The 12872-nt window shown below is 36.9% G+C and overlaps 1 protein-coding gene across 5 annotated transcripts in view; it reads left to right on the top strand.

Moving 5' to 3' along the window:
- The window catches only part of ST18 (ST18 C2H2C-type zinc finger transcription factor), a 178108-nt gene that overhangs the window by 124179 nt on the left and 41057 nt on the right, over nt 1-12872 (top strand). For all 5 annotated transcript variants that reach the window (XM_013184970.3, XM_013184971.3, XM_048072433.2 and 2 more), the window contains 5 exons: nt 684-874; nt 5043-5840; nt 8674-8808; nt 10563-10653; nt 12296-12400. In XM_013184970.3, coding sequence (XP_013040424.1) covers nt 684-874; nt 5043-5840; nt 8674-8808; nt 10563-10653; nt 12296-12400 — 1320 coding nt within the window. The remainder of the gene's footprint in view (nt 1-683; nt 875-5042; nt 5841-8673; nt 8809-10562; nt 10654-12295; nt 12401-12872) is intronic.

Raw genomic sequence — 12872 nt, 5'->3', positions numbered from 1 at the left:
TAAATTCAACATTAAAAGTATAAATTTATGGTATCCCTCCACCCTGATTCTGTGTGGCTCTTTTTAGTTAATATCAACAATAGTAAAACCGGTTGTTGAATCACATGCTTATCTTAACCTTATCTTAAAGGTATAACTTTATACCAGTTATCAAAACGAATGAGTAAAGCTTCTGTGATCAACAATGCAAAGTATACAAGCAAATATTCATACTGGTGAAAAGATAATGAAGCTAAAGGATTGAGATACTGTAACTGGTAGTGTATTTTTCCCTTTAGCTGTTTCTCTGGGTCATAAGCCCAGCCTATACCTTCGTTCATCTTTTCTTGGGTGTATTTTACTGCATAAAAGAGTTTAGATTAACATATGTTTACATAAGTTTAAGTGTATTGAGTTACAGGCTTTTTTTTGGTTTTGTCTTCCTCTTCATTTCCCTTCCCCCAAAGAGATTTCAGCAATAATGAGAAGAATGGTGTATTTGCCTGTGTCCTGAACCTCGAGTACTTAAACTAGCGTTAAATATCCTCTAAACACAACTTGCTGAAACTGCAAGTGAATTAATATTTTGTTAGTCCTCTCCTGTATACTTGAAATTTAAACTAGAGGATGGTTGTATATTTTTAAACAATTTACCTCTCACTTCTCCCACTTTTGTCTCTATCATTGCCTATTGATCATTGCAGTGCCTACAAATGCTCCATGGCTAAGAAGAGAAAAGCTGAAGAGCAGATTTCAGGCGTACCTGTCAACAAAAGGAAGTCCCTGTTAATGAAGCCCCGCCACTACAGCCCCAGCTTGGAATGCAAAGAAGAAAATGAAGACAAGACAGATTTACAGGAAGATATCAGTGTCCTCAAAAGCAGTTCAACTCCAGGTAGTCATGTAGTGTAGTTCTGCTCAAACCTGTATTCCACAGAAAGGGAACTATGAAACAGTATTTTCAAAAGGATGAAAAATGTGTTTGGCTTGTAACGGAGTTGGAATGGTGCATTTCTGTCTAGATTTAACCATCCAATTACTTTGTACAAACTCTTCCTGGGGTCTAGTAAATGCTTTGTAGGTCTCACAGACAGGCAACTACTGCAGCAGGTCAGATATAGAGCAGCATCTGCTTCTCCGCCAGCTCTGTCAAAAAACAAGGTTATGCCCCCACTGAGAAAAACACATTTATGAAGAGCAGATTTTCATGGGAATATATAGAGGTCTTAGGAGGAAAAAAAAAAAAAAAAAAGCTTAGCAAAACATTGTTGACTTTAACATTTAGCAAAGCGATTTCATACATGTGACTGCTACATGTGTTCTGTTTGACATGATTATTAGACAGCACTTCTATACTTGTTATTTCAACTCTGCTAAGCCAAACATGTCCGACAATTTATAGAAACTTCTACAATGTGTATGCTACAAAATATGGAGGAGGATGAGAAGACAGAACGATACAGCTATAGTATGTCTTTATGGCTCTTTCTTCGTAATATATATATATATATATATTCAAGATGACCAAGAAATTTCAAACTAAAATGGATGTTTGGACATTGTATATGTCATCCTGTACAAGTTGATACTCAGGAAATCGAGGAGAAATCCATAGAATTTATGCATGCATTTTAAAGGGAAAGGTCATCATTCGATGACAAATATCAAGATAAAAACCAAAAATCTGGCACTGGGAAATTACTAATCATAGATACTGTGAAAACAGAATGAATTGTTGGTTATTACAGGAATTTAACAGTAATTTATTTTCTTCTCCCTTTGCCCTGTTCCTTGTACAAATTTCTCAAATATTTTGTAAGGAAAGAGAACTGAGATTAGGAATTTTGACCTTATCCTATTCTAAATAGACTTCCCTTAGAAACAAAATGTCCTCACCCCTGCCCTCCTAATTTTATACATATGAGTACTACAAACAGGTAGAAGAAGACAACTGTCTTTCATATTAAAGAGTCAAATCCTGGTTCTATTTTATTCAATGGAGGACTCTGTCTTGTTTTTATATGGTAAAGATTTCAGACAGTTGACGCTCATAAGTCTTCTAGGGGTCTCTTCCAGAGATCTGCATCCCATCGGTGTGAAGGCCTAGAAAGGAGCTCCCTCTTCAAACAGAGCATTAAATAATAAGGTGATACCCAATGTCTCTCTCTTTTTTTTTCTTTTTTTTTTTTTTTGGTGTCATTACCAAGCTAAATTAATCAAACAAAAACAATCATGGGTCTCAGTGCCTGTCTAGACTGTAAGGATTATCCTCTAACATCAGAAATCTGAAGGGAATCCATTTGAGTAAGAATTCTGGTACCTTTCTTTCCTTCTTTTTTTTTTTTTTTTTTAAGATATTCTTGTATTTATTCACCCTGGTTCCTGGCCATCCAGAGCCACCCTCAGTAATGTGTTTTTCTTTCCCTTATGTCTGTCCTCTTCACAGATTGATAAACTCGCAGAAGGGAAAGCATTTTAATGATTGCACAGGTAGAATTTGTGCCATGTACAGATGAACCTAAGTTATTTATTTATTTATTAAAAGGCAAGTGTTGGCCCAGGTCCATTTATATAAGCGTAGGAGAACCCTATTTACACTCAGCTATTCAGTCACAAGAAAAAAAAATCAGAAAGCTTTATTTGATACTGATTAGAATTCTCCCAATCTGCTTATGTTGCTGATAATATGAGCTATTCTTTTTGTACTACTATTACTAGATAAAGTAGTTATAAACAAGCTTCAGCTAGAGCATAAAACTGGTCTGGATATGTAGGTTTATTTTTAATCTCTTACTGTAAAATTGCTCATTTAATTGTGAGTCCATAATTCTTGTTGCATCTGTTAACGCTTCAGTTTGTGTACTGATGCAACCATAAACTAAGCTGAGTTTTGATTATTTTTTAAAGTAAATTTAGAGTTTATAGAGTGAAAAGCAAAGCTGAGACAGCTGTACCATTAAGATTGGTTCAACAATAATTTTAAAACATGTAACTTAAAAAACTCATCATTTTAGCATCAATCACAATGACTTAAGGAGCAAAACCTAAGTTATGACGCGTTTATATTATTTTTCATCTTTCACCTAGAAAAATAATCAAAAAATACCTGTTAGTATTATCAGCCTTTTTGTTTGTTTGTTTGTTTTGTGCATGTTTTGAAGAGTGGGAAGACTTCTTTTAAAACTAGAACTTCTTGCTTCTTGAAATGACCTAGTGATGTTATTGCATTCTTTTCCAAATGGCAGAAAAACAAATAATAAAAACCCATTTAACTGAAGTTTGTTAGAGAGCCAAATCATCATTCTTACTTGCTGATATGTGAAAGACAACAGACCTCTTTATTCAGAATACTGCAATGTGTGTGGTACTGGACCAGCTGCTAAAAAGTTACATTAAGGTTTACAGACTTTTTTTAAAACATAACTTTATGCACACAGTGCACAAGGCCACCTCTCCCTGCATGAGCCCAATTTTCTGAAGAAGAATAAGAATTAATCAATATTTTCTTTTAACATATAACAAACAGTTGAACCAAACAATTATGTAAACTGGAAATGACCCAAAATGCTAACAGTTTGGCAGCAGTAAAGTGAAATGCATTGTGGTGCACATGTGCATTTTTGTCCCCCTTTTCCCCTCCACAATAATCTGCACTTAATAGGAATATTTTAAACTATGTAGCTAAGCAACAGAGGTAATTGTTGCTTTCTAGAGCTTTTGTTAGGCACTCTAACACAGCCCAAATATGCATAATTAGGTATAATGTCTATAAATCATTATTGTACACATGTGGGTAGTTAAGTGGATTGAGAGAATAGTTCAATGAATTGGACATATTCACTGAAAATGCTTTTTATTTGTTTTCTGTAGTTCATAATACTTTAAAATTATCATAACCCTTTACACTTTCTCTTAATAGCTTGCTGTGTTATGGAGAGAAACCTCATTTGCATTTTAGACTATGCTTAATTTATTATTTAAACCTGGAGTTCTTCTGATTCAGGAGAGGACAGATACATCTTGGGAAATAGTCTGTACTTGTTTATTCATCCTCCTTTCTAGGAAGTAAAATGTTAAATTTTTCAGTTTATGTTGAATAGATCCCAACAAAAGAATGTACCCTATAATCAGCATTATTGAAGGGGCTAGTGTTGTGACTAAATTCTTCCCTTCATCCAAAAATGCTTTTAGTTACTATGGCAATATTTACTTGATCCTGGCAAACCAGTGTTGATTTTAGAGAGATAATTACCAGAAAGGAAGATGATGGAGATGTATTTTTGAGTGTCCTTGTCAGAGGAAATGTTTATAAAAAAATTAAACGAGATACAAAAGGCATATTGTCTTCCACTTCGACCACCTCTCCTACATGCAGCCTCTATTACCTGCTGGCTGCTGCTTTTCTTCTGAAGAAAGATGTTTATAAAGACAGGATGCACTTCAGTGGTGTCTTTAACAAGTCCTTTATGAGTCTGTACATAACAACCATTTCTGTTTGCCTGTGCATGACCTGATCTATCACTTAATGTGGCAATTGCAGTGGTGACCAGGAGCTTGCACTTTGTGAAGTATCGATGGTTTTTCCACCAAGGTCTTTCATGGGACTGAAAAAGTAATTAGGATCTATTCTGAAAAAATATTTGGGAATCTTAGATGAAAGAAAAGTTAAAATAGATTAGAGGAATTTTTAAATGCATGTGCTTGTATATGTATATGAATAGATTAAATAGATTGTGCATATATGTTTGTATATATGTATAGCACGTTGTATTTGTACAATGGTGTGTGATGGTGTGTGTTCTAAAATAATACATATCTTTACCACCAGCAAAAAATGGCAACATATTTATTTTGCATATAGCTTTGGAGCAATAATATAAAGTAGATATAATCTTAGAAGGGCTTTTTCTCATGGTACCAGCAGTCATTTCAAATACAGATTTGGTGAATTCAATCATTTCAGAGTACCTTTGAGTAAAGAAATGGAAATTGTTAATATCTTCATATCTCTTCTAAAGGATACAAAAAGCAGTTATTCTTACATTATTTTTTTTCTTATACAGAGGAAAGGACTCCAAAGCCATCTGAGGAAACCCGTTATTCGGGTGTGCAAGAGAATTCCAGTGAAAGAAAAGATAACTATTCCAGCTATCAAGATGCCATGGCCAAGTCTTTGACGAACATGGGAAAATTAGCAAAAGATGCACCCACTCGAGCAGTGACAGAAAATCTAAATGATAGTGGTATTCAATCTCTAAAAACAGAAAGTGATGACACTGATGAATGTTACATGATTAACTCGACTGAAGGAAAGGAAAAGACTGTTATTTCTGACCCCAAATATTGTTCATCTGAGGAAAATGAAAGTAACTCTGAAATCATGGATAATGAGTGGGAGAGCTCCTCAAATTTCTCAGAAGAAACTAGTGTAAAACCCCATCTAACTCAGAAATATATCGTAGAGTGTAACCAACCTAGCATTCTGGAAGTCCCAGAAATTAAGAAGGAAGAGGTAGAATTTGGCCCTTGTGAAACACTTTGTGATTCAGAAACAGAGCTAAGAGCACCCCAGGAGTCTCACCCAGATCCTTTTGAGAAGAGAATTCAGAATGCATTCCCTGAAAGTGAAGAAGATGACAATGAGTGCCTGTCAGAAACAACAGAAATGTCAGTTGAGCTGGACAAAGCAAAAGGGAACTTGAGTTTGCTAGAAGAAGCAATAGCTCTGCAGGCAGAGCAAGGGCATGTTTTTCACAGCACCTACAAGGAACTGGATAGGTTTCTCCTGGAGCATCTAGTAGGGGAAAGGAGACAAACCAAAGTTATTGACATTGGTGGGAGACAGTTATTTAGCAACAAACGTAAGGAAGTATTTTTTTGGCTGTTCTTAATGGCTTAAGCATTTATCCTGTGACTGATAAAGGATTCTGAGCTAGGTTTTATAGCAACAGTAAAGAATCTGGAATTTAGCTGGTAATTTTGCTAATTATGTACCTTCACACTAGTGCCTTACATCTAACCAGGTTAAACACTGGGTACTTGGCATCCTGCCAAACTGCTATGTGAAATGATCAGTAATGGCTACTAAAAGGGCTCTGTAGCTGGCACTGACACTCCTTCTCCTCCTTCTCCTCCTCCTCCGCTTCCTCCTCCACAGAGTGCTAATACATACCTCCTGAATTTCAGCAGCCAAAAAAGAAGGCATTAAAACTGTGCTTAAGGAAAGGTTAGGGTGAAAAATTGGCCTCTTCCATACATACCACCTAATTCCTAAGCCATGTGTTTTCCGAGTTCTGTCTACTTCATGTATCAACATAACATTTTACTACAGCCAGGAAAGCACATGCCGTGCTCTTCTGCCTCATTCACCATCAGTAGAATTACCAGTAAATTCCAAAATCTTTATTGTTTCTGGTGCTTTGTGACTTCCTATGAAGCTGCAGGAACATTGCTCCATTTTCAGGATCTAATTGGGCTTCCAGAAGTGGAGATTGAAAAGATTTGTGTTTGATTTGTAAACTGAGTTATCTGGTGTGAAAATCCTCAACTGGGGATAATTACAGAATGACAAAATATGTCATTTTATAAGCACTTTTTCTGCTGTAGTAAGTAACAATATATTCATCTGTCCTTTGACCTTTCCTTTTTTGGCTTCCAAATATAGTGAGGTCACCCCAGCATTGCTGCAATTTCTGCTTTTGTTAAACAAATAGATTAACTTTGATATTTCTAGAGTTACTTTTAATGCTTTAGAGCATTATGTTAGAGTCCATGTATTTACTTTTGTGGCATTTGCAAATATTAGAGTATTTTAGTTATCTAAAGACTTTACCATATAAGATAACTGACCATTTTATTTAGCAGTTGCAAGTATACTTATTTTCTGTTGTATAGGCAGACTATGTATATGTATATGTATAAGGCAGAAAATGCGTATCATCCATCTTATTCTTCCGTCTGAGTCTTTTCATTAGCTGTACATGCAAGGTGTTAGTCTACCTCCCTGTAAAACTACATTAACCTTTATTTGCTCAGATGACTGTGATATATGACAGAATTTTGCAGATACCTTTTTTTTTTTTTTTTATCCTGAGACCAGCTTTGTTTACTAGGGTTCATATTGGAGTCAATGTGACATTCTCACAGCACACATAGAAAGGGGGTATGATGGTAAACATGGCAAAATTTGGCCCTTCCTGATTTTGCCTCATATTATTATTAGCCATATTTTGCAGGTTAGTTCAAAAGTTACATTAATGGAGGAACAAGCTAGGCTTTCTTCAGGCTGTATAAACACTGTATGATTTTAGTCAATGTAGCACTAGGCGCTTTTTTTTTTTTTTCACTTTACATAATTAGCTGTTTTTTATATTTCTGGTGCTGAAAATCCACTATCAAATCCATCAGCTCTTAATTTTCTTTCTTGGATGCTACATCAGAAAACCATGGCTTAAATTTACATTTTCCTATCTTTTTAATGATAAATCTTTCTAATTACTGGTGAAAAAAATTAAATCATATTTTAGGGTCCCTCTTTATTTTCTGTCCACCACTGCAGCACTTTCCATTTGCAGTGATTCTAAAAAACATGTGGTCTCCTGTTGATGTTCCATCTATTTTCTTTCCTCCGTATTTTTTAATTTTATTTTTTTTACTACAGTCTTGCCAGGAAGTTTAACCCTCAGCTGTCTCTGTCAGTCCTGTCCCTGAGCATGTCCTACCTTGCAGTTCAACAAAATGAGCTTGAAGGAGGCTGCTCACTGTGCTGGCTGCAGCTGTTTTCTCCCCCAGCACCGAATGCTGTTGGCAGCCAATCACAGATTGAGCTAAAACCATCCTCAGCAATTTATGCCGCCACTTCCTCCTGCAGATTTCTCACAAGAGATTTTCTGGACCAGAATTCATTCCTTTCTTGCCCAGACTTTTGATCCTGCATTGGAAATCAAATAAAGGCTTTCCGACCAATGCTTCTTGCACAATTCTAGGTGCTTGTAAACAAAACTGGGAATGCACTGTGGCCATTACGGAGTGGTAGCTCTGGGGCTGGGCTGAGACCTTGCCTTTGAAAGGGTATCGGCTGCTCCATGTTTTCACTGTCATTGTGGGTTGTTCCACAAAGAGGCATTGCCTTGTGTACCAAACGGAGCTGCTTGCCTTGCCTCTCAAATGTAAAGTGGCATGTATTCAGTTTCCTAACAAAGAACCTACAGCCTACAGATTTGTGATATTTAAGGAATGGCTTCTGGTTGAAATGCTTTTATGTTTGTTTGTTTGTTTCACACCTCATATTTGGTTGTCCCAGATACCTGAAGCCTGACATTAACAAAGTAAAAGATTGTTTCTGTTGTTTTTATTTTTATATTTATTCCTTTATAGATCTTGATGTTGGCTGATGCTGCCAGTTTTCTGGCTTATTGGCTTGTGGCTTCTGTCCTCTTTGAGGTTCTGAATGGAAAAAAGTGATACTGCAATCCTAAAGCTATACAGTTTATCACATAAATAGTGTACTGGGAGTGGGGAGCACACAGTATAAAAACCCTAAGGAGATGCTGAAATCACCTAAGTCTGTGTTAAAACTTTGTGTAGAAATAATGTCTGAAGTACAAAATAGATATTAACATCCTGATAAGATCACTCAGCTGAGTGCAGGCAGGGTCTAAAACCACTCAAAATCCTTATCTGATTTCTCTGCAGATTCACCCAGGCCTGAAAAGAGAGAAACCAAATGTCCCATCCCAGGATGTGATGGCACAGGGCATGTGACTGGGCTGTACCCCCACCACCGCAGTCTCTCAGGCTGTCCACATAAAGTTAGAGTGCCACTAGAAAGTGAGTATCATCAACCTGCAGTCCAGAGTAAGAACTGGATCTGGCCTGGTATTGGGTACTCATGCTGGAAAAGAAACCCTCTTTTTCTGGGGGAGAATGAAGAATTCGTCTGAGAGGTTCCATCCAGCTCTTGGCCATGGTCCTACTTCCCACACTTGTGAAGTTCATGCACTACTTAGCAGCAACACTATAAGTAGCAATAGACTTATCTGGTGGCCTGGGAAGAACAAGATCAGATCCAAACTATCCCCACGCTGTAGAAAGACCTGCATAATGTAGCCTTATGAATATTGTGTGCTGTATGTAAGGCACAGAGAACAGAGATTACCCGTCTGCTTCAGGGCTCTGACTTGATTTGCTGTAATCACCCACTGAGGCTGCTGTTTTCACATTGCTGGTAACTTAGAGGCCTGGGCATGACGTACAGAGATGTTTCCAGTGTCTCCCTTACCACTGAGCTTGAACAAGTTACTTTCATCAACACATCACAACAGTGGTCCACAGCAAGTCCCTCTCCTAGGACTGTAGCATGCTAACCTTTTTGTGGCCAGTCTAGCCTGAATTTCCCTATTTATTTCTAGGTGTGTTGATCTGATTACACTGGTTTGTTTGTGAAATCCTGCAATGTGATGCAATGCAATGTTGCATAATAAGCCAAAACTAAATGTGAAATTAGTTGTTTAAACAACATAGTCAGATTGTTTTCTGTGGTGGCATGCATAACAGTAAATTAAAAGGATAGTTGCACTTTACTGGTGTTCTGTTTCTAACTGCAGGTCTATCTTTTTTTTTTTTTTTTTTTTTTTAATCTGGTACTAAACTGTATTTATGGAAATGTCTGCTGAGTTTAGCAGGCTGCTGCATTTGGAAGGCTCCAGCAGCATTAACTTTTTTAAAAGTTAAAATTAATAAGCTCTTGTTGATTATCACACTTCTAGTCAGATATGTTCTGTCCTGCCGACCAAAAAAAAAAATATATATATATATATGTAACCACATTTTTTTTTTGATAGAACAAACCAGTTTTCCTGAAGTACTGTTCACCCAAAGGGGGGAAATGCACTATTGAAATAATAAGGGGAGACATACAAAGATGTATTCTGTTTTACACAGGCATCACTCTTAGTAAAGACAGTCCACATGGAAGGGCATAAGAAAAGTTCATGCAACAGGTTGTAATCACTGTTGAGGGTGTAAACTGCTGCTTGGGGGAAGGATCATTTTTTCTAAAGTAGATTCAACAAAGGGCAGATGATCAGAAGTTATCAGGGTTCAAAGGGGCATACTCAGAACAAGGCAGAAGGCATGAAAGTCATTCCTGTACTTGAGAACTTGCCTTCCCTGAGCCAGAGGGAGAGTCTAGCTATAAGTATGGCCCCCCAACTGTGGGGCCTAGGACTCCTGTATGGGTCTCTGTTTTTTCATTTACTGTGCTAACGGTGTGTGAAACAGAGGACTAAGGACTTTGTGATCAAACATTCTTGCTAATTTCTGCCTTTGCTCTTTTGAAGTCGCTAGAAAAAATGGTGTGCATGTTGGAAGCCACACTACAACCACATAGCAGTAAACTGATATATGTTCGAGTCAATGGTCTTGCTGCAATGTAGGTCCTTCGCTTCTCTTCTTTTGGGGTCAAAATGTGACAGAATAGAGAATCTTCTGAGTCTGAAAAAGAAATCTTCTTTTTAAATGCGTATATATATATATTCACTGATATATGTTATTTTCACTTTTTTTCTTTTTTTCTTCCATAGTTCTTGCCATGCATGAAAATGTTTTAAAGTGTCCCACCCCGGGATGCACTGGAAGAGGACATGTCAACAGCAATCGCAACACACACAGAAGGTAGTTTCAAACAGTTCCTGTCTGCTTAAAATCTAGCATGTACTCATGAATAAATTGATGGTCATGTCTTGGAATTAGATGCTATATACTAGACTGCAGAATGCCTATGAACAGCAAAGGTAATCTGTATTATTTATAAGAAGATAATTGTGTTTAATTTTATTATGTCAAAAATGGCTTCAGTACTGAGGATAGAAAATTGCACTAGTCTTTTTCACAGATGAGATTTCAAACTATATTATCACTGTAGTGTTCACAGTGAAATACCATAACATAAAAGAAGTAGGAATAAACAAATCCATTACTATTGCTACAACTGGTAATCCCAATGGAAACCAAATCCTCTTCTTTCTGCACTACTGACATGGTCGTCCTTGGCAGGAACTTCCCATCAAGGCACATTCTGTTTTAGCAAAACAGGAAATTTTAAGGGCAATACTTTAGAATCCCCATAAAAATGAACTCCATTTATTAGCCTCAGGAATATCATCTTCCTGCTTGGAACACCCTTGTCTGTTTAACTTTCTGCCTGCAGGGAGAAAGTAAAATAGAGAAAAGCCTTCCAGACAGGCAGCTGGGGAATCACAGCTGGGCTGCAGGTGAGGCAGAGAACTGAAGCCACTGTTGTCAGCACGGCTCCTGTCAGCACTGCTGTCTGCTGGGAGGCAGTAAGCCAAAATATTCCATTATAGTTCTTTTGGAGGACCATTCATCTGGAATAATATATTGTCAATCTAATGACCAAATTAGGATGAAAAATAGTCAAAAACATCTTTGTTGAACTGAATTTTTGAGCGATTTTCTTTTTCTGTTGCTGTATTTATTGATTAATTGGTTATTGTAAAAGTGCACCAAAATCAAGGATTATCACACTTCTATCTCTAATACAAAAAGATGTCATCAAGTCTTAATCAGAGGGACCAAAAGATTATGTAGAAGAGTATATAAAGAACCATTAATTATTTTGCATTGTTTTTCCTGTTTTAAATCCCCAATCAACTTTGCAGCACATCAGCTGTATCATAAGCAAACCATGAATAAGATAAGATGTTCTAACGTAATAAAGCAAATAGGAAAAAAGAAAGAAAGAAAGGAAGAAGAAGAAGAAGAAGGAGAAGAAGAGAAGAAGAAGAAGAAGAAGAAGAGAAGGAGAAGGAGAAGGAGAAGGAGAAGGAGAAGGAGAAGAATAAAGCAAGCACAACCTGAAATGAAATGACACAATGTGCACTTTGTTACCAGTCATTGTTCACATACATCTGTTTATTTTCCCTCAATCCACTTTCCTTTTAATCATTAGGAGGCTTATATCCATGTTTTAGTTGTTAAAGTAATTGTTATTTGGAAAAAAATATATTACTAGTGAGTTTCCAGCCACAAAACATTTAAGCTGAATGGTGGAAATATCCTACATGATTCAGTTTCCAGATATATCATCTCAAATATGCAGATTTCACAGCTTTGCATTAAGGAACAACAAACAAATGAATCTGACCTGAAATAGCAGCTGCTGTTCCAATAAATGCATAGGGCCCCAGAGAAATTCAAAGCCATTGGGTTCCACAGTACGTTTCCTTTAATTAAAATTTCATTTAAAGGTGTTTTTTTTCTTCTTGTTTCTTCTCTTTACCTTGTTTTCAAACAGTCTTTCTGGTTGTCCAATTGCTGCAGCTGAAAAGTTGGCAATGTCCCAGGAAAAAAACCAGCTTGAATCTCCAAAAGTGGGACAGTGCCATGATCAGACTCACAGGTAGGAGCCTTCATGATCTAGTCTGCCCAAAGTATTTCTGCACAAACTCTGTTGATCAGTCCTCAGGTCTTTCACCCTATTTGGCTTTTAGCTACAGAGGTAACTCAATTTTGCAAGATGAACTACTGCAAAGGTAAATAGATTGACCATATGTCAAAATTGTCAAGCAGCATTCTGCTGACCCTTGTGAGTGTGGCTGACATTGAAGACAATAGACATACTTTTTGAGATGCAATCAGATCTGTTCTAATAAATCTTACTTCAATACAGATAGCCTAATGAATGTTTCTCAGATATCTTTCTCCCATAAATCAACTCTGCTATCTCTGCTGAAATGTTCTAAATCATTTTACCAAACATTCCATTGTTGCAATATTTTGGCCACTGGAACATGATTAAAGATCTTTTTGACCTTATTGCACTTCTAGCAGCACAGCCCTCATTTGTTTTGTGGTTCTTTTCAGAGGCATCT

The sequence above is a fragment of the Anser cygnoides genome, chromosome 2 (assembly GCF_040182565.1).
Source record: "Anser cygnoides isolate HZ-2024a breed goose chromosome 2, Taihu_goose_T2T_genome, whole genome shotgun sequence".
Taxonomy (NCBI): domain Eukaryota; kingdom Metazoa; phylum Chordata; class Aves; order Anseriformes; family Anatidae; genus Anser; species Anser cygnoides.
This window is presented reverse-complemented; position numbering and strand designations above follow the sequence as displayed.